Here is a 27,253-nt window from a genome sequence, read left to right as displayed (position 1 = left end):
TGTATTACTGGTGTATATTACAGAAAGTTTGATTAAATTGCATGCATCTGGTCTTAGGGGAAACAGAATATTCTTCAGACAATAGCATGTAGGATTTTATCAAACTGAGATGGTCTTAAAGGACCAGAAACTTAAAATACAGTAATTCCTGCTAGTTCCGGTCCCATTTTTTAGGCTCAACAAACCAAATGTTAAACCTCCACCAACAGGGAGGGAAATTTAATTTGACTTTCCTCTTTTTAGAAAGAAGCTAATTAAAAAGTTTTGGCAGGATCAGAGCAGACTGTAAAAGAAGAAGAGCATAATGAAAAAGACCAATCCTATCCTTTCAATATTATTATTTGAAATTGGTCTTGAATGAAATGTGTCAAATCTGTGTTCCTGGGAACTTCAGCTGCTGTATTTCACTCCTAAAGCTAAAAATACAATATAAACAAACTTGACTCCATGGTCACAATTCACCCTGTGATGCTGACACGTGAAAAAAGAGCAGAAAGTGCACCTGTAAATTACTTTAATAGTCTATCTAAATCATTGGTCACTGATCTCCTGAAGTTTTAAACTGCTCATTTGCTGTTTTTCAGCAACTTTCACTTTTGAATATCTTTCAGAATTTTTGGTCCTGTTTTTCTTGGGATTCCTTTAACCTTTCCCAATTATTTCTGTCTCTGCTCTCAATCATTTTCTTACATTTGAAGTACCACGATAGCCTGGAAATGTATTGTTTTTATTTATCACATCATTATTCTCTTCAAAGGGTTGTTTGCCTCAAGTCTCATTTATGCTGATTTTCTGCTAGTTTATTTTCAGAAGCCAGCAGGTGTTTTGTAATAGCCAATGTACATCTCTATAATTTGCTTTTCTTTTTCTTTGGTCTGTCTAGAAAATGGAATGACTGAACATCTCAGACCAGAATTTCTGTCCAGAATATATTTCACTTGAAGGCCATACATTCGTATCTCTAGGATCATCTACCTAAAATCTTGGCACTGAAGAAACTAGAGGTTTGCCAAGGAGGTGACCAGTAGAAATGTTGCAGAGCTGCTATCTGCATATTAATGGAATGCCAGGCAGCGATGCAGTGGACATTTCTGAGGTTTAGTACAATATTGGTGTCAGTTTTCTCAGTGTACCAGTGGCAATTCTATCTGGAAGTATGCTTGCCAAAGCCTTTCTAGCATTTGATGCTGTTTCCTTACTGTCATTTTAATAACTTCCTTTGGATAAAAAGATGATACAATCTTCACATTTTGAAAATCCCTGTCAGGAAACGCTGTCCCAGACCAGTCATCACTCCCCTTTTCTTTTGCCTAGTTTGTAATTTTCCTAGACTCATTGCAAATTTCTGCTCATATAAATAAAAATAGTGACATTTCTTATACCACTTAACAGGGTTGATGCTTTCCTCCTTCATACTGCTTATAACTGGCCTAATGGCCTCTTTTTGTGATCTGCATTTTGCTGTGATTTGGTAAAAACTGGCATAGACTGCCAACTCACAGCTTGTGTGCTGGGATTTAAAGGGCTTTGATGGGTTCTTTTCTGAGACTGCCATGCACTGGACTATAATTCACAATGACTTTGTCTTCCATAGGTCCTTTCAATATTTAATATTCTTTCTTGAAATGTATACAATATAGCAGGAAGTACCAAATTCCCTGCAAGCCCTGTCTTCCCAAAAGACCATTGAAAAAGATCGATTTTCTCCTCTGACTAATCTGCCAGTATTTGGATGGAGCGTTTAGTACCTTAAGTGAACCTGTTGGAAGGGATCTCATCACTGGCAATGTCTCAGGCTTTCCTGAAATACTTGCTCCTTTGGATCCTAATACTATTCACAGCACATTTAAGATGTTTTCCACTGAAGCCACTCAACAATGCCTCTTTTCTTATAAAACAGGACTGAAATGTGCATCACAAGGATGGAGCCCCACTAAAGGTTATAGCATTAATTATAGTAATAGTGGCTACCTTCTGCAGTTACATTTGAAAATGAGTTGATTTTCCAAAGCAAAATATTCCAGGCCTTTAAACACAAAAAGAAGTCTTTGTTATTTGCAAGAATTACCCCTGGGAGGATTTGTGTTAAATTTTTGATTTCTAAGGTGCTAGCCCTGTTGCTGGTTTTACTGCTGCTTAAGAAACAAAAAAAGCAGATTGTACTCTCTTCTTGTGCTCTCATTCCCCCCTCTCTGCTTTGGGTGCCCTAGTTAATCTGATAGTGTGACTCCTTTGGTATCATCTCATCGTGCAAATTCTACATAGTTTCAGGTACTTAAAAATGCCAGTTGCCACAGAGCATTGCCATTGGAGGGACAAAGAATTGTAGGGCTGGGCAGCTTGTGCTGAAACTGAAAGTGGTTGAGGTCATGCCATATTAAATATGATATGGGACTTTGAGCTGGGCACCTCTGAGAATAGCAGCCTGTCAGCAATGATACAGCATTCTTTCTGGCTACAGTGCAGAAAGAGAAAAGGGACACCAATGGTTAAGCTGTTTGGCATGAGAAAACAGCAAGGAATGGGCCACAAAATACTTTTCATGCAGTTTCACAGCCTGAGTTGGTATCTCTGAAAAGGAACCTGAGGCATAATAAGCCTTTTAACGGAGTAGATGTGATAAACACAGGTCAAGTTGCCTTTTTTTACATAAAAGATAAGCCATGGTTGAGCTACCCTTTGCTTAAGTTAACTGGTGCTTGCTCAGAATTTAACTGTCATGATTGTCACTTAAATTTTTCAAGGAAAGCTCTGAATAGCTATGCTTATATAAAAATAGCAATTTATCTCCTGTGTTCCTGTGAAGCAGGTTAAGCCTTTTGCCATCAACAGTGTTGCTTAACCTTTTACATTGTATCCCTCTTCCATATTGTGCTTAAGGGTTATTAATTCACTTCTGAACTTGCATGTGGAATGGAATACTTTTTCTTTTTGAAAGCTCATGTTATTTGATCTACTTACAGCAAATAATTTATTAATTTTAAGTCCTCAGCTAGCATATTTTATGCATATTCTAACCTTTGAGACTAGTAACAAAAGCTAAAATCCTTTACTTTTTTAAGGACACCAAATGCTTGCCTCCTTTGCAGTTGGTAACTATATAATGATATATCTGTAGTATTTGAATGCATGCCATATTTAGCTGAGTAATTCAAAACAAATAAAAAGTAGTCCCTTCAACTTGAAAATAGTTTAAAATTGTTTTTTGAATATACAAAGCATACACTTACCTTATGCATTGTATGCAGATGTAATAGTCATGGAAGCAAACCTGATTTTTATTTTCAGATAGCACAGTTTTCCACAATTGTTCTTGGCACACTTTTCTACTTACATGACTTTCAAGGCACTCTAAGGTACTTCTAGAACACTGTAGTGAGCAGAAAAGGATGTGAGGTTGTGCCCTATTTCTGACTTCCTTGTTTAAAATTTCCTCTTGTTCTTTTCATGTCACCTTTCAAGTGACATGATTTATATTTGCAGTTTACTAAATTGTTTTTTGTCTGTAATTCTTGTAAATTTTTGTAAAAACTCTGTAAATATGCACCTTTTAATGATTTGCTAGCTACACAAAATCTTCCTGCTGCTCTAAAATGTGTGTTGGAGTTTTAGGAGTTCTCCTTCGGGATTTTTTTGGGTTTTTATTGTCTTTTCCCTCATAGGTGTTGGTAGGAGACAAAAACGACTGGATACTTCAGAGAGACACAAGAAGTTGTCAGAAGTTGTCAGGGAAGGGGTGCACCTGGCTACTCTCTCTTTACCTGAGGTTTCCCTGTAGGGTAGAGACACCCTGAGATTTGGGCTGGCAAAGGATGGGGCTGTTGTTAACACCTTAGTGGTTGTTGTTTGTTTGTTTTATTACACATACCAGTAAAGAACTGGTATTCCTATTCTCATATCTTTGCCTGAGAGCCCCCTTAATTTCAAAATTATAATATTTCAGAGGGAACAGGTTTACATTTTCCATTCTGAGGGAGGCTCCTGCCTTCCTTAGTGCAAAAAAGTTCTGCTGAAGGAAAGGATCTCTATGTAAATGGACCAGGACACATGGTTCAGAATTTGTCTACCACTCTGGCCATCTGTCTTCACAGTAAGACTTGGTGAGGTATTTATTTGGCTGGCATTCATTTGACAGAAGATAGCAGCAAAAAGTACAATTACGCCCTCTGTTCTTTATCATTGTCTAAACAAATTTATTCTTGCTGTGTTACATAAAATATCTTAGTAGAGCCAAAGACTATAAAAATACAACTTTCTCCTGGATTGATTCAAACCAAATCTCCCTGTGGACAGAAATGCCTGTGTGATGTTGTGAACCCATAACTGGATAGAGTCACGGGTTTCAGTGAGCTGTTGGGAGAACTGAGTTTTCAGTGGGCTTGATTTGGGTGTCTGTAAGGTGGGGAGTTATGTGAGCCCTGAGAGTACCATGGACACAGTGCCCCATCATGTAGCTCTTTGACCAGCAGTGGCACACTGAGGCATGATGGATTATTCCCAGAGTTTCTGTGGTGGAAAGGTTTTCTGCCCCTGTAACAAACGAGATTGCCCATGCCCCACCCTTAGCCTGCCTACTTCTATTCCCCAGGGCCTTACCTTGCCAGGCCTACACCTCCTTTGCATTTCCTTGTCTTTCCTGTCCTTTACTTTACTTTGCCTTTCTTCCCCACACCTTGCACTGCCTTGCTGTCTGGTCTGTAGCCTTCCCTTGGCCTCCTTTCCCTCCACTGCCTTGCATTGACTTGCTCACCCATCCCCCACCTGATTTCCTCTTGCTGTTTGTCCAGGTCCAGCTTTTCATTTCCTTCTCCTTCTAGGACTCTCCTTACCTTGCCTACCTCTCCCTTTTCTTTCCTTGCAAAGCCACCAGTTGTCATCTTGTCCTTGAACCCCTTCCTTGCCTGGCATTACTTTGCTCTCCTCTCCCCCACCTAGAATTCAAGACTCCTGTTCTCCTGGCATGTCCCAGCCTTACCCTGCCCTGTCTGTTCCCCCGAAGACTTCCATGGCTCTCATGTATCCCCAGTGCTTCAGAGGCAGGTGAGAAGAAGCCCAGGGAAGGTCCCATGCAGCCAGACCTGTCTTTCTGAGCAGTTTTTGTCTGGGACCAGTGCCTGCATGTACTAAAGTTTGGACAAGCCTCCACATTTCACCTTTGGGCTCTGGGACCAGAATGGCAGTTCTGCACATGAAGGAAAGCAGGTAGCCCGAGTGTTTTAAGTGCTGATTAAAAAAGGCCCATGCAGGATTAAGGCTGCACAGAGCAGTCTGTCCTGGCTGCTTTCACATACCAGCAATCCTTGAATGCACCCTCCCACTTGCCTTGCTTTGCCAACCCAACAGTTTCCTGGCCATGCTCTGCTGGCCCTCTCTGGCCCTGCATTCCCCTGTGTGCCCATGCCCCACCCTTGACCTGCCTACTGCTTTCCCCCAGCGCCTTCCCGTGCCCAGCTCTTCCTGTGTCTGCCTGGCCTACCCACCACTGCCTTACCTTCCTGTGGCCAGCCTTGCCTAGAACTTCCGGCCCTTCTCTCACCTCCCTCTCCATTTGCTTTCCCCTCACTGCCCTGGCCTTGTGTATCTCTCCCTTGACTTGCCCACAGTTGCCTACACTTGTTTTGCATTGCTGTGCCTGCATGGTAGGCAAGGCAAAGCAAAGGAAGGAAGTTGTAGGTAGGGCAAGGCAAAGCAGACATAGGCAAGGAAAATAATAAGGCTAGTCAAGGTGTCAGAGACTGAAACAGTCCATGCCTCAAACATTGATAGAAAGTTTTGCTCATTATAACAAAAACTGTCTAGAGAAGCTACAGCCAAAGAAGCCTCCCTGAAGATACCTGACTGGGACTTTGGACTGAAAGTCAAACTGCTGAGATTAGATAAAGGGAAAACCCATTCTTCAATCACCTGAAAGAAAACAAGTAAACAAGGAAAAAAATGTGAGTCAAACTCAGCAGCTGGGCTAACAATCATCTTTGGCTTGCTTTGGGGTGGGGGAGGCTGTAGCCCACAGACCCATTTACTGGGAGCAGGTTTGTACACATTTACCCCCCCCCCCCAAGTGAGGTTGGGGGGAGGATGTTTGGGTGTGTTGTAACCTCTGCTCAGGGGCAGTGAACCCATCCTCCCTTACACAAACTGTCTATGGAACAGCCAATCCTAGGAATGCCACATCCACAGGACATTCATGTAAGTGGCAGTTGAGGGGGTGCCTTAATCCATCAAAGGCTCCCTGAAGTGACCCCCAGAGTCATTCCTGAAGCCTTGCACCACAGGGCTGCACGTGATGCAAAAAACCCAGAGTCTGATAATGGCAAACTCCTCCTGCCCAGGGAGTTGCCTGGATTTTCCTGCCTGGCCTGAGCATATATTAGCCCATCAGATTCTATGCTTTTTGGGGGTACCATCACCACCAAGAAGACCAGCTGGAGAAGATGAATATTGTTGGCAGCCACAGAGTGGTGATATTTTCCTTATTCTGTCCCTATTACTCTTCTTCTGCCCCCTCCACCTATTTTCTATTTCTCTCTCTCCTATTTACTATCAAATAAAACCCATAGTATTGTCACTGACATATGGTCTCATTTGCACCTTAATTTGGGCACTTTTGGGTATGGTCTAAGTGAATTTAAAGGCTTTTCCCAATAGGCAGTTTTCTGGGTCAGAGCTGTCAAACCGTCAGTAGGAATGGAAAGGCCAAGCTCTTGAGCTTTTTGTCCGGGCAGCTTTAGTGTGTGAGCAGTCCTTGGTGCTGTTCCCTTTGGATCCTGACTCTGAGACTGAAGACTTGGGATGGTACTTGGAGCTGAGAAGGAAAGTGCTGATAGCAGGGTGTGTGCTGGAAGTCCGATGGGTGCTGTTGAAGTTGTAGGCAGCAAGAGCTTTCTCAGCTGGCACTTTTGTGAGCTGTTTTTTTGCCAGATGTTTTCAAGTGTGAAAGGACTCTGTGAGAGTGAAAAGCTTTCTTATGGCAACGGAGTTCTTGTTGCTCTTTGAGTGTGGTGCGAAGAAAAGTTTGTACTGGGAAGGGGAAGGTCAGCGAAACCACCTTGTCCTGACGCGATTGATTGAGAGCGTGGACGTTTCCAACTCGGCTCTGCGCTTAGGGTGGTTTCGAGCCGGGCTCGGCGCGTTCCTTTTTTGTCGCAAGTCGAAGGTGCCATCGTGCGGTTGTTCCCATGAGCGCGGACAGTGCCCAGGAGAAAGCCAAGCGCTCCCCATGCGTGTGGGAGCAACTCGAGCAGGAGCTCCGCCGTGCATCCTGGCTCGTATAGATTGACAGGATGTGATGCTGCATGGAGCGGGGAAGGAAGAGGGATCGTTTCAAGCGCACACGAACCCGGTGCTCTGCGGCTTCGTTCCTCACATTTTCTAACCTGCCGCGCTTTCATCTTGGATGCAAATTGTCTACGTCTTGCACAGAGCCCTGTGCCGTCTGTGAACGAAGGGCTCCAGCGCACTGCTTCTTGCAGAAACACGCCTGGACCAGGCACTTTCCTTCTCAGTGCTATGAACCACCGCATTCTGCCTCTCTCGTTGTCTGAATCTTATCCAGGACAACAGACTTTCTCGGGGTTTGCCCCTGGAACTTGTGGAAACTTGTATTTGCACCACATTCAAGGGGCAGTCCTTTTTCCTACAAAACCTGCAAAACGCCGTCAAGAGCGCTGTGCTCCCTGCACGGTTCTTCCCAGCGCCAAGTGTCACAGCGCACATCAGGAGCCTCGCAAGGGCTGGAGATGCCGGCATCTGTCACAGAAGATGCGCGCAGCACGGACGCGGAAAAGCGGCGAAGCTGAACGATACAGCTCGGTTCAGTTCAGAGCAGATCACAGAAGGCGAAGATTGAAGCAGCAGAGCACCGGGCTTTGTGCGCAGTGTATCGAATTGCAAAATTCCAGCAAAAGCTCGTCCACAGTCGGCGTTAGCTGGGAATACGCTTGCTGCTTGGGAAAAGCAGCGCACAGCCGTCAGACTCCATCACGAGCCGTGGAGATGAGCACTCTCCTGCACCTTCACTGCTGCAAAGTCCATGCGGCTGGAGGTGACCGAGAAGCACGCGTCTAAAGAGAAAGCGTTCCTGAAGTGTTAGAAGCAGAAAGCACAAGTGCTGCAGAATGCAGCTGCTCAGCGCTCACTGAGCAATGCCCAGCAGGCTCCCGAGCCAGCCCTGCCCCGATTTGAACACCGGCCATGACATCATATCCTAGGAAATATCCCTTTGGCCGCTGGGGCCAGCTGTCCTGGCCGTGTCCCCTCCCAGTCCTTGTGCCCCTGCAGCTCCTGGCTGGCACCGCACGAGAAGCTGCAAGCTCCGGGATTCAGAGTAAGCACTGCTTGGCAACCACTGACAACATCAGCGCGTTATCGACATCATTCTCATGCTCCATCCAAAACAGCACTGCACCAGCTACCGAGGAGAACATTAACTGTATCTCAGTCTAGCCAGGATCAACTTCACGTCCACCTCTGCATTCATGTGATGCTGTCCTAATATACAAATAACTGCCTTTAAAAGCCAAGACATACACGATGAAAAACTGATTCTACGAATTTGGCAAAAAAAGCAAAAAATTTGCCACAAGTTTGATCAGAAAAAGAAAAATATTCATAATAACAATAGAAAACCCTAGTTTTCTGCATTCAACAGTCTTTTTAAAAAACATTTTTCACTTACACATTGGAGTAACAAATTTTTCTTAAAATTTAATGTTTACATCCGTCCTTTTTTTGTCCTTCCATGAATCCAGAAAGATTGCTTGCTGTATGTTTTCTAATTTCTGAAACAATTGCTACTAAAATCGGTTGATAATAGCAAAAATAATTTGCTGCTTCAGCAAAATTCCTTTTCCTTTTGTACATGTCCAAGTACGCCAGTAAAAGTCAAATAAAAAGCACTGCTTTAAAGACTTAAATGGAACATACTCCAGAAGAGGAATACCTTATATCCAAGAATATTAACTCCCCAAAACAATAGTGTGCCTTATTTCTACCTCAAATTTAGAATGCATATATTCAATTTACCAGACTGATGACCTCCATATCCTAATCATCTTATTCCATAATAAAATACCACAGAAAAAAGTTTGCCAAAATAAAAATGGGAATATTTATTATCTTTTCTACTAAAGCAATGCAGTTCTTTTGAGATTATACATTGGTCTTTGCAAATGTTTCTATAGCTAAATTAATACTTTTCCATTTTGTAAAAAAATTAGACACATACTTCATAAAAACAAAGACACAGGCCAAGTCACTGAACAACTGGAAAGGATTGTAACTGTTACTAGGGATGAGCAAAGAAAGCTCATGCTTATACTTAAACCTCTGGCATTTGTATCATTTTCAAGTTCAAGTGGGACAAAACGGGAACATTTTCCTTGCACATTTCTGGGTCCACTTCCCAAGCTTTCAGCAATCAGACAGACTGTTAAATACTGAATGTGACCAGGAGAACCTAAACATTGCTCAGCAGCACTACATGCACAAGATGCAGGGGAAGGAAGAGTCAGACCCATGCAAACAGTACAGGACAAACCATTACAACTGGGAAACGTGCACTGGACAAAAATTGAAGTTTATGAAAAGTTTTATTTGTTGTCATGAAAATAGTATCAGAAGCAAGTAACTGTATGGGTTTTGCAAAGTCATCTTCATTTGGCCTCCTGAGCTTTCTTGGCATTCTGTTTTTCTTTTGCCTAGGAAAGAGGGGAGATGATGTCAAGCTTTGATAAGATGAAGAGCATCCTGGAACTTTGAATTACTACCCATTAAATTTCTGAATATTAAAAATATGCTGGAAAAAGAAAAATTTAAATGTAAATTTGGACCCTTCAGAAGAAACCTACTACTATTTTACTAGGTTAGTATATAAAGCCTTTTAAGAATAAATACAGGTTTAAATAAATTATGCAAAAGAAAATTAGATAACTTCTGTAAGGGGAAAGCTTTTTCTATTTTAAAAACATAATTTAAGCCTTCATTCTTCATATCTCCATACCAATTTCATTGAACATGGAAAAACTTCCTAATGGAAACATTTTATGTCACAAGAAAACACCACATTCAGACATACAGATTATCAAAACTAAACTCTGAAACAAACCAAGATCTTAGTGGTTTAGATCTTTCAAATAAGTGGAAAACAACTCCACAAAAGTTTCTGTCAAAATATTTGCAGACAGATTTTCATAACTTACAGCAATCATAAATAGTTCAAATTGATAGGGAATTGGCACTTTCTTCCTTATGCATTTACTTAAGAAACAGATTGGGAAAGAAGAGGGGACAACTCAGAAGCAATTCTGGCCAACAGCTTTCTGTCCAAACATTAGTTAATTCTGAATCAGGCTACTTCTCCTTACCACTTATTATAGAACAGAACAGCACTAATTCAGTGATTTATAATTAAGATCTGTTACCACCAGTTCACTGGTAATTTACTTGTGAAAGCAGCTTGATGGGTGTTATAAATGACTTCTGTTAACATGAAACTGGATTAGAACTCTCTAAGTTACTCTCTTAAAAACTATGAGCCTGCAAATTTACCTTCCTAAACAAATTCAGCTAAAGAGTGTACTCAAATAATACACAGCTCTTTTTTCATTATATAATTCAGAGATCCTTTCTGAGTGAGTACAAAATCAGAGATCCTGCCTCTGGCACTCACTCTGGCACAGAGCTGAGTACAATCCAAGTACTTGACCAGTTTAGTAACCTTGCCAAAGTGGCAGACACACTTATTTATTAAAGTGTTAATACAAACCTTGGCAGTAAATCAATGCTAAGGGCTAGATACCTCAGAAAGGGGGAAACCCAAGGCAGTAAATGAGCACAGGAGCAGGGAAAAGGGAGGGAGGGAATTCCCGGTGCTGTGCCATGGCTGCCACCGTGCAGTCACCGCCTGCTACAGCGGCCACAGGAGTGCAGGGAGCCACCCTGGCCAAAGATCTTGGAGGAATAAATGACATGGGCTTGTTTATTTAAAAGAGAAGGTATGAAAAATTATCGTAATGTACCATCAGCTAGGAAATACTCACTTTTTCTACTAATGGTATTAATTGCTGGTGCTCTGCTAGAGTCTTTAACAATTCCATGATGAAAGGCAGGTAGTTATGTTTTCTTCTAATATTTTCAATCTAAAAATAAATTAAAAGCATTAACAGAATTATTATATAACTGAACTACCTTCTAGTCCCCATCCAGTTCCTTCAGATTAACTGCAAAGCTCCCATATACATATATAAAAAAAAGCTGGCTTTTTCTTACAGTTGTTCCAGTAATTTCATCAGAAAAGCAAAGACTACATACCTTATATCTTTTTAATTTTTGGTTCTCTTCTTCAATTAACATCTGGTATTTTGCAACTTCTGATTGTATAGAACTTAACATATTACTACTTTGATCTGTATCCATAGGCTCCTCCTTCCAGAAAACAAAAATTTAAATGGATGATGTTACTGCATTTTTAATTTTTTTTTTAAAGCAAGTTTTGTCTCAAGTCTATTTCTATCACAGAAAGATTCAGTTCTGTTTACCATTATAGGAACATTCCAGGATTTTCTGCAGTTAGTTACAAGCAGGTACTGGTTCCAGCACCACAGCAAATGAGTCAAGCAGAAAGTCAAAATGACATGGTCAGAACTGTGCTGATTGCTCAGCTCAGAGCTGCAGCACTGAGTGCATCACTCTGTGCTGGACAGACCTCTAGCAATCACTCCCTGTTTTTTTTACTGCTACTCCATTTGGAGCAGGGAAGGGAAGTGAATAGTAAAGCCAACACACAGAACTATCAGATAATTACTTTAGCAATTAAAATTCCATGGTCTACCTCTGCCAGTTGCTGCTGTAGCTCTGCAATCCTCTGCTCATATATCATCTTCCTGTCAGACACAATAGCCATCAGGTTAAACCTTATCTCACCCTCACTGTACCTAAACGAGGAACAGAAAAACAAAACAACAAAGACAACCCACTTTCAAAATTAGTTACCAACATAACTCAAAAGTCTCCTCCTCGATTTAATTTTAGGGAATGCATTTCATGGAAACAAAACTTTAAATGGGTCTATTAAATTGAATTGTGCTACAGATCCAATCTTGTTACAAAATAAAATCAGATCACAAATTAACTCTATCCAATATGTAACTCCTAATAACCTTCTCTCTCCAAAATTTACTATTCCTGTCTGTGGTCACAAATACTGAAACTGCCCAAAAAAGAAAAAAACCACGACAACAGAACTAACAGAAGATGCTTCACACCATAGTTTTTACTTTCTCATAACTATTACTTGTTAGAAAATATTGGAGAGTTCCCTACACAGTGTGAGAAGTACATTCAACAATTAGACTAGCAGGCCTTTTGGAGGTTAAATTTTCCAAAAGCAACCCGGTAGTGCTGTTTTACTTATCAAAAAAAAGTCTTCAAGCAAAAGCTTAGAATTGTTCTTTAAAAACGGCATAAAAATCAACTTTATTTCTAATGAATTTGGGACTGCAGTTTGGAATCAAAATTAAGAAGTAGGAAAGTTCCAGAGTATGTTTTGCCATCTTAAATTTCTAAGACAAGTCATTCCTAAGAAAAACTTCTTATCTCTAAATACCAGTTTTATGGACAAAATGACTATCTAGTGATTTTAAGTGCACAGGCAAATGTTATTCATGGTCATGGCACTCTCAGCTTTCACTCACAAAGATCCACAGCTGTGTAACAGAGATAATCTTCTTTTCCAGAGCACTTGTAGGATCTCTCTTCACTATACAGACACCTACTCAGATTAATTATGCAGCAGCACAGTATATTTGAGATTTATCTATCATCACATTTGCTGCATGTTGGGCAACAAGTTCTCAAGTCACACAGTGATATGCATTAAAAAATGATGCATAAATGATGCACTGCTTAGAAATTTGGCAGAAATCCTTTAACTGAAGGCAATTCAGACTATGGAGTTTTTAAGCATAGGTAAGGTGCTATGTGTTAAAGGCATCACGACCATTTACTTTTGTATGCGCTTCTCTATGACAGGCCGCACTGCACTTATCCAGTCATCCTGATGGCATGCACCTGGGGAGAAAACAGGCAACAATTCATCATCTCTGCAAAATTTAACAAAGGAAAAAATTCACTATCATTGCAAAATGCATTGCAAAGTCGACTTGTATACTTCAGGCTTATGCAGCAACTTCAGAGTATATAACAAGTTTTTCCCTGGCTACTGTAGTCTGAAATTACTCGGGTGGTTTTCAGGAGGTGGAAGATATTTTATTAATAACAATAGTTAGATAACAAAGCGGCCAAAGCAATGGAACAAAGCTAAATTTTAAGGGCATAAGCATCTAACATTTGTTTTGCTGATAACAAGAAATAATGGGGTGGGGGAAAGTATGTCATGTAAGATTTCTATGACACATGGGAAATTAGTTGGTATGACAACATTGAAGCAGACAGCAAGGAAAACACTGGACAGGTACAGCTGTTTAATATTAACTCTTGATTTTGTCTATGTAAATGCAATATAATGTTAAAAGGTCAGGCAGAAAGAAAAATCATAAAAGGATATACGATAGAGGACTTGATTTTAAGATATGTGACAGGTGGTTTCCTAAATTGAAAATGCCTATCTTGTAATTTCAAGACCTTGAAATAAATTTAGAGACTCATGATCTTGTGACCATACAAATGATGTTACTGTTACGTCTGCAGACTGTACAGTATCTCTAGACAGACTAAAGACAAGATTAAGTAGCAAGCTGTTGCTCAGCCTAAACCTAAACAAAATTGTCAACAAATCTGGGCAAACACTCTGGGAATGGAGTGTGGAACATGTTAACAATGTATCAGACTCTAAAGTACAGATACATGATAGGAAATGCAGAGCTTTTCAAGACTCAACAGGGCACACATATCTCAAGATAGATTACAAAACAGAATACCATCTTAGAGAGAATAAAGCTATTTTCTTTTAAACCATTAGGAAAACACTTGCTATCTAAGAAGAAAGAGGGCAATGTGTAAACACAAGCCACATAATGGAAAAAAAAGTCCCTGGAGTCAGCTTTATACATTCTCCCTTTATGTAAATTCCTCTCTTGCAACAAAACTATCAAGGTTCTGAAAGGGACTGCACAATCTGATCATTTGACTACTAAATTAAGAGAGAGCATCAGAGACATGGAGAAAGCAGGGAGAAAATTGTATTTTCAGACCAACAGAACTAAAACAATACAAACGACTGCAAGGAAGTACAAGCCTACAGCACATTCAGAAAACTTTCAAGATATTCTTTATTTTAATAAATTATTTGCTTCGAGCCTATAACATATGAGCAATTTGTTGCAAAAAGCCATTGTTAAAATAAAGCATGTTCAGCAAAAATGTAAAATGTTACCTAAATCAATTGGTCCTTCCCTTAAGCCATCTAGTTCATATAGCCTCCCATTAACAGGAACATAGCTTACAAAGTGAAAGGCATCTTCTTCCTTTGCTGAAGACTTTGCATCAAACTCAAACATCTGTTGTCTGCAAAGAAAATTTAAGATCCCCCTGAGATTAAAAAGGATTTGCTCAAATTTTGGCCAGATTTAAAACATATGTTACCTGGCAAAACTGTTGTGGACTTGCCGAATCACTTCCGAGTTGCTCAGTGCCAAACCCTTCATCTGAAAGGAAGTAACAGAACAGCTGTAAAGCAGCACAGCTCTAACACTGTGACACTCAAAAGGCACAAGACAGTGGTCACTCACCGCAGCATCAAAGCTTTGGGAAAATTCTTTAAATTCTGACAAGGTCTCTCCTAGATGAATGTCTTGATGAGCACAGTTTAACAGCACACTTACTATGGCTTGAGTAGCACAGGCATTATTTATGACCTGGAAAAAAGCATGGAGAATTTGGTCAGCACTGGGGATAAAAGTTCACTCCAAACTGAGTTTGCTTTTGTTACAAACACACACTTTCTATGCTGATTCACATTAGAGCTGCACCCTAACACAGACTGCATTTCATACCTGGGGAGCTACAGAAAAGCCCTTGCTGTAATAAAATCAGCTCTGCATAGCTGCCATATACAATGCACTGGAAAATCACTTATTTCACAGCTGTCCTCAGAAACTGTCATTCCACTGCCTCACCATCTCCCTAAAGTGATTACTGAAAGGCATGGAAGAAAGGTAGAAATCCTCAGATCCCTGTGAAAAAACACATGTTCAAAGCAAGCTGCCCAAATTGTGTTATTTTATCTATAGCCTTAAAAACAAGTCAACTCTCCCAAGCAAAGTCCTTCAAATAATCAGATTTCCTACTAGGAGTAGGAAGTAAAAAGAAAATAATTGGAAGCAAAAAAGCACATTATGGAACTTAGAATTTTTATTAAAAGGACAAAAAATTTCAAGGGATAAACTAGTAAAACTTAAAAGTATTCCAAGATGCAGAGACTGTTTAAATGATAGTTAGCTGAATAATATACTTGTCCAATATATCCATCCTTTTCAAGTTAGTTACTAGCTTGACACTGTTACATTTGAGTGTTAAAAAATATAAACAACCCCCTTCATATTAAAGCCATGTCTTTAATGTTGTTTACTAATAACCAAACTAAGACACTGTATTCAAAGAAAGAGGCTATAAGGACTATTAAATATAATTTGAGATTTAACTAAATGCACTGTAGTCAAATGGTATGAGGCCATAATAAAAGACTTTACATTAGTATTTTTTTCTCAGAGAGCTACAGGTTAGGAAAAAGTAATGTATCACTAGTCTTTGAGACTATTTTGCAATTGAAAATGCTAATTAAACCTAAAAACTTCCAGAGAAGATGTAAATTTTGTATAAAAAAATGAAAATTAGTTCAGGGCCGTGAATGTGAAACCACTTCCAACAAGAAAGGAGAAAAAAAAAAAAAAAAAGAAAACCCAAGCAACCTGTTTTACAATTAAGGCTAGTCCTAACAAAGGAAAACCTAGTATGTTAATACTAAAGCCACATCATAAATTTATTTTCTATGCTTCAAGATGTTCTCAGTTCAGATTATGTCTGTATGCAGATGATAAATAATAAAACACTTCTTAATTTAAGAAAAATACAATCTAGTTGACTTAAATGGTAATCAGGGGAGTCAACTACATATGCTGAACAGATTACAGCAGCCAAAACGCGAATTAAACCAACTGCAGGTACACAAACTAAGGGCTAGAATACACACAGATGCAAAATACAGGACATACAAGGAAAATCCATGACGGGCAGCAAAATAAAGAACAACTAGCAGCAGAAAAATTCAAACTCCCAGACTAGCAGAACAGCATCCTCTGAATTACCCTGTAACACAGGAAAATGAACTAAAGACTCTCTGAGGTACAACTAAAGAATGTTAGTAGAGACAGTTGTAAAGTAGTTGTGGCATGAAAGCAGGGAAATCTCAAGTGGATGAGAGTGGGTGAAGCTGATGCAGTGTAATTAAGCTGGTAGAGAAGCAAAAGAAGGCACAGCCATCTGTGCTGACACCCTGTGAGAACAGTGCTGTTACAATAAAGGCAGGGTCACTACAGCAAATTGTATATGCAAATTATAATTAATACAGGGCATTATAGGAGGGATGGGAGTAAATGGCAACTGATTTTGCTGAAAAATCAAGATGGAACAATCAGTTGCTCTCTTTACAGACAACTCAATAATGGCTTCAAAACAAGGGAGGGAAATTTACTGAGATTTTTTGCCTAGAGGCAAGATCAGCACTGAGACTGCTGAACAGCAGGACACAGAAGCTTGAAACAGAAAATAAATTCAGAGGAAAAATCAGACTTGGCAAAGAATTAATGGACTCATCAAATGTTGGCCCTTAAGCATATTTTGTATTCCAACTACAGCATGAGATAAGTCTGATGAAGTATATAGGGACCAAGCTAAACAAAGTCTGACTGCTAGAAAGCAACATGCAAAAGATGTGGATCTGAGGCAACAGCCTCCAGCTGTTGAAATGAAAATACATCATAGAAATACATTCTAGAACTTCAGTCAAGTGAGAGGCAGGAGTTAAGGAAAAGGCAGCAACAACAGTCCTGCAGCAGAGGAATAGAAGGAAATGGATAAAAGTCCAGTGTGTACCTGGATGATGCAGATGACAAAGGAAACTACCACGATGGAATAAGGGAATATCCTGCCACTGGTGGCTCACAAACAGGGTGAGAAGTGCAGAGTGAGGACATGATGGCAGGACCAAATGCAGGTAAGTGCTGGATTTATGTGTCACACAGACACAATGCCACCAGTGCACACAGCCAGTCCAGCACTGCTCCACTCACAACCTAGAGAATCCTTCAGGATACCCATCTCTAATTCCCAGTCTATCTCTTACTTAGGGTGCCTCGGCATTAGCAGAAAACATTTTTTGCATTTAGGTAACATGACAATAAGTGCAGGTTGTTCCCAAAAGATTTTTATTTGGACTTGAGGATTAAGAGGTTTTTCTATATTTGTCCTGAAATACCAAGATTTGCCAGAATATTTCTGTCCACAAAGCCTTGGTGAGGTATCAGATTGATAAATACACAAGACTTAACTTAGAGCAGACACTCATAGTTAAAAGATTTTGTAGGCAAAAGTTCAAGGTGTATTTAACAATATTTGAAAGAAAATCGTAACACACATACACAGAAATGTATCAAGAGAAGATTGATCTATCCCCAAGTGAAGCTCAGCTTAAAACAAACCAAGGACCCATTTGATTAGGGAGAGGAGCCTAATCACACACCTTTCTCTAGGGATCCAAACTGACCTTCTGCATCAGCTTTAGGCAGAAGCACTTTAAATTCTTGACTCACATCTTCTACCTGATGGATTATGTATTTTGCTTTTCAAAAAATCTGTGGACAAGCCTGTGCTGCAATTGGTAGTATAACCAGAAATCCCTGGGCTTCACTTTCTAAACATCCCAACATTACAGAACAGTCAGTTTTACAGAGCTCAACATGAAAAATTCAGCATTAGCACAAAGTTCCACAATTTATTCTTGTTTAGAAACCTGATATAATTATTTTCCATTTGAATTTTGTGGGAGTAAAGATATAATCTTTCTACAGCTATATTCAGTTACTGAAAATCTCTTTCTGATTTGTTTAATTTCTTGAAGTTATACTTCTTCTAAATTATCTGTTATTCCAAACTGAGCTTTAACACAGGTATCTGGTCTGTCTTAATGTTATCAAACCTGAAAGGGTCAAAAATTTTGAGTTTGAAATCAATTAAGTACTGGAAATGTAAAAAAAAAAATACATATGCTTACATTAGTGCCATAAACATAATCAGAGACCAATGTTTTGTTATTAACAGTATCATTTATAAAGACACTCCTTCTGAAGGTATTCCCAATTAATTAATGTTCTGTCTTGACAATGCAAAATAAAATAAATACATGGCACCTAAGAAAGGCAAAATACCAATAGTTCCACACTAAAAGCTGAAGAATTTATTAAAGTCAAAAAAAGCAGTTTCAGGCCTGCAACAATGCCATTTTTTTTTGTCCAGAGACACTTCTGCAGTGCTTGGCAGAGAATGCAGCTCCTCCAAAGAGCATGGAAGGGAGCTGAATCCACTGAGTCGGTGTAACCAGGTATCCACTGTGTGTGAAAACAGCACGGGCCCACCAAAGCAACACAGAAATCAGGAAATTCTGAGTTAAGGCTGAAATTGTATCCTTAACTCACCTCATTGTGCCTATGTATCCTAGCTCAAAGGGTATGTAAGATCCTCCAGAGTTCTGTGGCCTCAACTAGAGGACCAAACCATACCTAGGCATAACAGGGAGGCCAAATTTAACATGAGTGCACATAAAAGTGACCATTAAAAAACCCTTTAATATGCATGCATACAAGACAGACTTCAAAATTCAACCCCCCAACACAGTCATGATTTAACTTGGAACAAGATCTCATTGCCATTAGGAATTTAACTACAACATCACTATGGAAGTGGAAATGAGGAAAATGTGAGCATGCACAAGCTTCTTACCAAAACTGAGTTTCCTAATGCAATTTTAATGATGTTTTACTAGACAGTTTGAGAGTTATGGCCTTCTACCTCTAACTGAAGCTCCCCACAATGAAATAATTTTTAAGACTGAACACATAATAAAGTTGAACAGAAACAAAAATTCTCCTCTACTCAACTCTTGTTATATTAACAATAACCTTGTCTTGCTCACACAGGATTCAGGAAGACACTTGAAAATATGTCTGCAGTAAAACCAATTGTACCAAATGTCTTTAGATGGGAACATTTAAAAGAAGATAATGTGTGAGAAAGGAAAATGAGGCAAAGACTTGTTGAGATTTTTCAGGATCCAGTGTCATGACAGTTTCGAAGATACAGATCAACAGATCAATAACCTTAAATGCCATAAGAATTGCCCTAACCAATCTATTTGTTCTGGGATTCCAGCCTACAAATGAACATAGTGTAACTTTACATGATCACTCTGTAATGAAGAAAAAGGTCTTCTGAAAAGATCCTCAAAGCCAACATAAAACTTGGCTTAAAACGTACAGAGGAAATAAAAAATACACATGAATCCAGCTGCACCATGGCTGGAAGGACTTGCTCTTTCACAATACAAATATTCAATACTAATGCTCATCTTGCTTTGTGCTCCTGGGTGACTCAGAAGGATTCAGACTGCAGTTTTGAGAAATGCAGTAACTTCAGCACTACCATCAAGAACCTCCTGGTCTCTCACTTACCTGTTACCAGTTTTGTCCTGTACAGACACATCTCATAGTACAGCAGAGGCCAGCCCAGATAATATGCACAGAAAACTGCTGGGGGATCACAGAAATTCACTGCACCCAGCTCTCATCAGCAGCAAATCATAAGATCAGACACTTGCTCAAGAAAACACTGTACTGCTCTACACTGTAGAGGACTGTAAGTCCTCTAAACATTGCTTGTCAAGTTGGATCTCTAACCCAGGCTAACTTTCTTCAATATGAAAGTCACTAGAGCTAAACTAGTATTAAACAGATTCCTTCAGAATATCCAAAGCAGTTTCTTTCTGTTGACTTTTAATAATAATTTCTCTGTACCTATTTCTAGTTGTTCAGTCACAATAGCTCAGTCCAGGCAAAACTGAACTGATATGAAACACAAGCATATATATGTCTACAAGGAATGTTTTAATTTTGAAAAGCCACTCTACTTGATTGACAGATAACATTAAAAAATGAAAAAGGTTATAATTCTAAACTTTTTGCAAATGACTTTTGAAACACCAATTCCATGTCATCAAGTGGCATAACCAGGCAGCACTATTCTGAGAGTCAACATTTCCAGAAACTGCTTTCCATGCTAGTAATAAGAGTCACTCCAGTGAACTCTTTAAGGCAGCAGGTGAAGGAAAGGGACAATTAGAAAGGAGGGTTCAGCTCAAGAACACATTAAAATATGAGTGTCTCAAAGAAAACTATGGAAGACTTTTCACTATCAGCCTTTAATTTTGTGGGGCTTGTTATCAAATCTGACATTATCCAAGTCTTGTGATGTACATTCTGTAATCTCATCTTAAAGCCCAAGAAAGCTCCTCTTAGCCATTGCCTTTAAATAAAGTGTCAAGCTTCAAAAAAGGGAAGGGGGGTGGAAAAGGCAAAAGGAGAGCAAGCAGACAAATGCTTTGAAACTTTTCAGCATTCAGAAGGACAGCAATTCTAGGACAGCCTCAGCTACCCACAGGAAACAAGATGAAATCCCTTGAGTGAGGGAAAATTTACCTTCACTTTAAAATAAAAACCCCATATCCTCCAAAAAATCCCTCTCTAGATTCTAATGAGAGTTATTTCTTCCTACCATGTAACTACCTCTTGAAAGTTACATCAAGGATTTTCTCTAAGTTCTTTGCTTCATGGCTGTTCTTTAGCTAGTAGCCCATGACTACTAACAGTATGCTTGGTTAGGTAGAAATGACAACCTAAGCCAGTGTCTGTGAGAGCTATTAAACTATAAAGACAATTAGCAAACTGCTGCTGATCACTGTCTCATAAAAATGGTGGGCAGTGCTTGGCAGGACTGAAGAGCTGCAGCAGGGGAAGAATGAAGAGAATCAGCATTAAAAAAGCTGATCCACAACAGCATGAAGCAGGAAGGCAGTTATAAAAGGAACAAAACCAAAGTGCAGGTACAGAGTGGGCAGGATGGCTATTTGCATTTTTTCCATATTTCTATACTTTTATCTGGAAGTGTATGGAGATCTTTTCATATTCTGAAATTTACATTCAAAACACTTCTGCATTTGTGGTGGGAAATAAAACAAGAAAAAAACCTAACCAAAAAAAGAAGCCCTTCAAAACCCCTACCCTAAACCCCCCCCAACAACTAGACTATGTAACAGTCTTAACAGAAATCTTAATAATTTGCCCTTTGATATCAATGTTTTGTAATTAACACCCATTTTAAATACTCCTACTTTCATTCTGGTCACTTTCTCTTGCTTTTCTTGCTTGCAAACAACAGACACGGCAGTTTGTTAATTCTAAGACAAAATTTCAGTACTACTTTGTATTTAATAAAACACTATGGATTACATCAGCAAAACCAATTTTACCTGTTGTTTCTAATTTAAATTCACCTTTCAGATTCGAATACTTAAAATATGTATGCCAAAATGATCTGCAAACCCTTAAAGGAAAGCATTAACCTACATAAACTGTCCCAGCTTCAGAGCATTTGAGAAAAATAAGAAATATAAAAAGCACCAAAATAAATTTCTTCCAACAAGTTGTTGAAAGTGGTTTCAAAACAAGTAATTTGCTCATTCTGCTGAGAATATTTACCAAGTCACTATTTACTGCACAGAAGACTGAGTTACTTTATGGGTGAGGGCTCACAAATAAATAAGAGCTTTACTCTTCCACAGCTGCTATTTTTGTCTGACTTGACAGATCAAACTGATTTGCTTTGTCAATACACAACTCCTACTCTCAGAATTCGTGGAAGCTATTTTACCTTGCAAAATACTAATTTCTGTATACATATTAACAAAAAAAAAACCAGCTTACTTTCTTGGTATTAAAAGCTATGTTTCATGATATAGCTGAAACAATTACTGAATTTCTCATACCTGCTTAGCAAAAAATATTGTATCCAGTCTGGAATCCTGGACAACAGAACCCGCTGGCTCCTCTCCAGGCTGCCACTTGAAGAGAAAAATCAGCCCATGTACTGGCCTGAAAAACAAAATTTATTGGAAAAAGGTCACCAGTACTGATGAAAAATATTAAAATTATTGTACTGTAGTTTAGCTGTATGCTGGTGAGGTAATTCTGTTAATTCTTTCTAAATATCAGGAACTTGCCCTGAAATTTTCAGATATGCTCTTTTAATTAGGCAGAAGACAATTCAGCCTTCTTTCTTTAAGTGCTAAACAACATTTCTGTAAGTGCTAAAAATGAATTAGCATTTAGTCATTAATTTTCAGAAGTCAGGACCAGTTTTCCTGGTTATTGCAACCTTTTATAGCTGCAGATCTCTCATTTGAATTGATTAAACAGCTGCCAAAGCATTTGTCAGTCATATACAAGAGCAGGAACTAAAGTTTTGGTAATCCTTCTAGACACAGAAGAAATACCCAGAGGATCTCTCCTGAAATGTCATGCTTTGAGTTATCTCACCAAGTAAGAGAAACCCAGTTTTCTCTTCTAGTAAAAGTGTGTCTTGCCTTTCAGACTGCACATCTTGAATAGCAAACAGCTTTTACTACATGTTGCACTGTATTTAGTATTCCCAGAATACAAAAATTTATCAGAAAAGGAAATAGGTCTTACAAAATCTACAGTTAGATTAAGAAAAGACTTATTCATCAGCTCAAATCCAAGGTCATCACCACAAAGAGGCCAGAAAAGGTTTCTCTACAAGACAAACATACACCTGTACTGTGTAAGAAACTTTTCCTAAGCTCTGGCCAGAAGTCAGAGATGCATTTTTTCAGATTCTCTCAGTGGACCTGCTGTTTAGAAACCAAAGATGCTCCTATATTCTTTCACTCCCAGTGTTTATACATTGTGTAAAATACTGCAGGTATAAATAGGAATGGAGGATGGAAGCTGGCCATCCCTCAGGACCAGAAGGACACACATCTCCCAGGATACACAAAGCTGTCACTTAATGAACAAACAGGTAAATGTTCTGATGGTGCAGACAGCAAATAAACTGCTTTGTAGGCAACATTTCTGCATTCAGGTGCTGCTTGTCAAACACATTCGGTCAAAAATTCTAAAAGCACATCCTCTGTACCAATTCCTGTATCTTTTCAAAGATTAATTCTACAAGTAAGGGATATTTGCACAAGATGCAAGAGTATGGTCCAGGTTAGATAATATTTCCTTTTAAAATCCTGTATGTAAACATGGATAACAACATATCGTGGACAAAAATGTTAAAAGAATTAATGCTGCTTAATGAGGGCAAAATTGTTCCACATGACACCAGTCATTATCAGTTATAAAAAATCCTATTTGCCTTCACATACATATGGAAGTGGTTCTGCAGGAAAAACGAGTTATGAAGGTACTAAGTACTGGAAAATAATTTAAGACAACAGAGGCAACATCATGGGATGTGAGGAGGAAGGGAGATAAAGCAAGGATCAGAAATTCGCCCAAGAATTTGTTAAAAGCTATAAGGTAAGCTAATGGAAAAATCATTAGAAATCTACTTCCACATTCTAGCTACTATCAGCACATCTTTCAAAACCTGACTAAGCTAGATAAAGTACCAAAGCATTAATAAAGACCAATTTAACTGCCAGGTATTCCATTAAGCCAAAATCCTACTGAACTTCTGTGGAAACCAAAGGAAAATACACAAGCACAAAATGCCTCAAATAAAAAATGCACCAAAAATACACCTGAGTTTAGTACACATTCTCTGAGAGACTTCAGACAAATCTGAATAAAAAACATGTGCCTTACTTCAATTTTTCAAAGTTCTCTGGCTCCAAACTCCATATTTCTTCAACTTGTGCTCCTCTACAGCCTGAAATAAGGAAAAAATACAGGTTTCTTCAACTAACCCATTTAAAAATGGATGCAGCCTGTAAAGACAGACTTATGGAAGAAAACACAAAGACATTATGCAATATTTACAACTAGTATGTCCAGGCTGTGGAAAAGTCTATCTGTGGGCTTTAACTGACCTTGATTTAAAAAAACCAAACAGACAGAGAGAAATTACTTCAGGAATTTCTGAACCTGTGTAAAGTGATGCTGTCTTTATGACACAGTTGCATTTAAAACAGAATCAGAAGAGATTAAATATCTCTGGTCACCTCATGTCCTTCGCTTAACTGAAAACAACACTGTTTATAACAGCATTATCAGCAAGTCCAAAAGCAGAACTTTAAACATCTATCTCCAAAGACTAATGGTAGTAGACCAAAGATGCTGTACACTCAAGCAGGACATCTGCATAATACAGAGCCCAAAAGGTTCAAATATTAAGCACGTGGAAGTTTCATTTCTTAGCTAAATAAAAGCATAAAAGAAGAGTGTCTGCACTTCATTTCTGAGAAAAAGCCATGACAGAAACTATAAACCCATGGAACGTGGAGTAAAATCATTTTGGTTCTTTGGCTGAAAGCCTGTTGTAATAACCATATATTCATAGTTTTAAAAGGCAATTTAACACAAAATTTAACATTCTAGAAGGCCAGGTGGCTGCTTGCAGGCTACCAGCCACTGCCAATCCCCACAGCTCAGCCTAGGCACAGCCCTTACCCTGAACATCTTCACTACTGGGGCTCTGTAACCCCAACACCTTCCGAGCCGTAAGCCTTAAGCTGTGCCAGCGAAGTTTAGGTTGGACATTCGGAAGAATTTTTTCGAAGGGGAGATCACACATTAGAATTGGCTGCCCGGGGAAGTGATGGAGTCACGGCCCCTGGAGGTGTTTAAGGACAGACTGGACATGGCCCCAGTGCCACGGTCAGGTTGACAGGGTGGTGTTGCGTCATAGGCTGGACACGACGATCTGAGAGACTTTTTCCAACCTAATTGCCGCTGTGACTCTACGCGACACGTTGGTGCCGAGCAGTCCCGCGGCAGAGCAACAGGTGCCGGGCCCAGGGCTGCGCCGGGACGCGCAGGCCGCGCTGCCCGCACGCGGCCAGGCCGGGCTCCGTCACGGCAGCCGCGCTCGCCCCGGCAGCGCCTCCCGGCGCCCCCCCGGCCCTGCGGCAACACAGCCCCGCGGGGCGCGCCCAGCGAGCCCCTCACATCCCCTCCCCGCGCAGGGACAGCACCCAGCGGCGCGGGAACAGCCCTGCGGAGCCGCCGCCACCACCTGCCCGGCCCCGCTCGACCCTCACCGAAGCCCTTGATGAGCTCGGTGAAGACGCCCGGGTCGCTCTCCATGAGGCACCACTCGCCGGCGCTGCTGCCCCCGGACATGGCGGCGCCGCCGCCGCTCAGGCTGCGAGGCCGAGCCGCGTCGCTCCCTTCCCGGCAGGACCCGCGCCGGGCACCGCCATGGAGAGGCGGGGCGGCCGCAGGAAGCGGCGCTTGGGACTGGATCCGGGGCAGCTGCGGGATCCGGGGCAGCTACGGACACCGGCGGGAGGGCCCCGGCCGCGGGAGGGCCGCGCCGCGCCTCGGGGATGCGCTCCGGGGCGGCTAGGGGACGGAAGGCGGCGGTGGCGGGGCCCTCGGGCGGCGCGGCGGGGAGCGGAGCTGACCCCGACCATGGCTCCATCCGGGCACCGCACGGGGGGCGCGGCCCCATCCGGGTCCCGGCGGTGCGGTCGGGGCGCGGGGGGCGGGGCTGGAGCGGGAGACGCGGATCTGTGGCGGCCGGAGCGGCGCTGCCCGGCCCTGCCCGCCCCCTGCGCGCCCGGAGCGGCCCGGCCGCCGCTCGCTGCCCCCGGTGCCTCCCCTGCCCATCGCCCCGCGGCCCCCGGGGCTGCGGCATCGCCCGGCCCCGCCCGGGCCGCCGCCTCGCAGGCAAGTGGCGCTTCCCGGGCTGCAGGGGGAGCGGGGTGCGGGGTCCCCGGGCCGGCCCCAGGGATTCGTGGGGAGTGCGGAGAGGCCGGGGGGGGGGGGGGGCAGCTCCGGAGAGCACCTGGGCGTGAGGGGCCCGCGGGGCGGTCCCGGGCGCGTCTCTGGCCTTAGGCGTGTTTATCGTCTTTATGGAGACTGACAGCTGCGATCGCAGCTCCTCGGGTATCCGCTTTAGGTGCGTCTATCTCCTAATTCTGTGCTGCGTCAGCTAAGCTGCCTTTGGCCCCCGGTCCGTACATTTTTTTTAAGCAGACAGGCTCTTGCAAATTGTGCAGTAGAAATGCGTGGGATGCTTTGTGGTTCGTATAGTCGGGTACCGGCTGTGCTGCTGCCGTGCATCACTGCCTTGGTGATCTGGGAAGTGTTCTCCTGGCATCCCAGTTGACGTAGAGGTGCTTATTTTCTGAAATATGGGAACTCTGTTGTCAGAGCTAATCTGTAGCACGAGCCTGTTTTGTTACAATGTTGTGGTCTCTGCTCGATTAACTCAGAAGACATTCCTGATAGTCTTCAGGTTAATGCTTATTCACAATTTAGAGAGCAGAGAAACGGAATGCAGTTCCGGGTATATATGAAGTATATATGGTTTTGAAGTATTCAAAGGCAATTTGAAATCCTGTCTTTAAAATGCTAATTTTTTTTTTTTTTTGTCATAAAAGATCTGACTTTTTCAAAGTTTAATTCCATAGGATTCCGCTACTAAATTTGATTAGTTGTTAACGTAGCAGTTAAACTTAAGAACTTAAATTAGAATCTGTAGTTCTGTTAAACTTTGTACTTTATATGGTTTTTTAAATCCATCTATGCAACTTGTCAGACATTTTATTTCTTAGGAAAGCTTGAACAAGTTGGAAAAGTCATTGAAATTAATGAATGTCTACTTAAAGAACTGAATCATGCTATGGTGCAGCAACTTAAAAATATTGAGTTACTAGTTGATGTGTAACTAGCGTATAGACTGTTCTAGAGCAGTCAAAGTCATATTTTACTTAAAAATTTATATGGCAGTTGAAATATAGTGGGTCATTAATAATGCCACGGTGTTTAATTTTGCAATTTTTGTTAGAAAACTCCGGTTCTGGGACTTCTAAGTTTGGGAATTGCTGTTCGTATTCCTGTAGCTCAGAAACTGAAAATGCTTGTGGGGCCAGAATATTGTGGATAAATCCTCCACAGGTGTTTTAAATTCAAGTTAAATTTAAGTTCCCTGCTGCAGC

The 27,253-nt window shown here is 40.9% G+C and overlaps 1 protein-coding gene across 2 annotated transcripts; it reads right to left on the bottom strand.

Annotated features, from left to right (window-relative positions):
• Positions 1-9,082: 9,082 nt before the first annotated feature.
• On the bottom strand, positions 9,083-25,737 carry UCHL5 (ubiquitin C-terminal hydrolase L5). Of its 2 annotated transcripts, none has more exons than XM_014886752.2 (11): positions 25,349-25,737; positions 23,955-24,018; positions 22,106-22,211; positions 14,745-14,870; positions 14,599-14,660; positions 14,390-14,520; positions 13,002-13,065; positions 11,828-11,930; positions 11,308-11,421; positions 11,037-11,135; positions 9,083-9,695 (listed from the first exon to the last, which is right to left on the bottom strand). In XM_014886752.2, exons 1-11 carry the CDS (start codon positions 25,428-25,430, stop codon positions 9,651-9,653), a joined length of 996 nt encoding a protein of 331 aa, XP_014742238.1. In that variant the 5' UTR covers positions 25,431-25,737; the 3' UTR covers positions 9,083-9,650. The 2 variants fall into 2 exon arrangements, with proteins under 2 accessions (XP_014742238.1, XP_088026268.1); XM_088170142.1 differs by lacking the exon at positions 25,349-25,737 and adding an exon at positions 18,705-18,788 and having other exon boundaries at positions 23,955-23,985.
• Between the last annotated feature and the right edge of the window lie 1,516 nt (positions 25,738-27,253).

This window comes from Sturnus vulgaris, chromosome 9 (genome assembly GCF_052056855.1).
Source record: "Sturnus vulgaris isolate bStuVul1 chromosome 9, bStuVul1.hap1, whole genome shotgun sequence".
Taxonomy (NCBI): Eukaryota; Metazoa; Chordata; class Aves; order Passeriformes; family Sturnidae; genus Sturnus; species Sturnus vulgaris.
This window is presented reverse-complemented; position numbering and strand designations above follow the sequence as displayed.

Excerpts from the sequence above, each read along its gene's own strand:
- UCHL5 (XM_014886752.2), bottom strand. The coding sequence starts at position 25,430 with ATGTCCGGGGGCAGCAGCGCCGGCGAGTGGTGCCTCATGGAGAGCGAC. Across the intron at positions 14,661-14,744 it reads CCCAAAGCTTTGATGCTGCG|ATGAAGGGTTTGGCACTGAG; the intron begins GTGAGTGACCAC and ends ACTTCCTTTCAG. Across the intron at positions 9,696-11,036 it reads TAATACCATTAGTAGAAAAA|GCAAAAGAAAAACAGAATGC; the intron begins GTGAGTATTTCC and ends CCTCTTTCCTAG.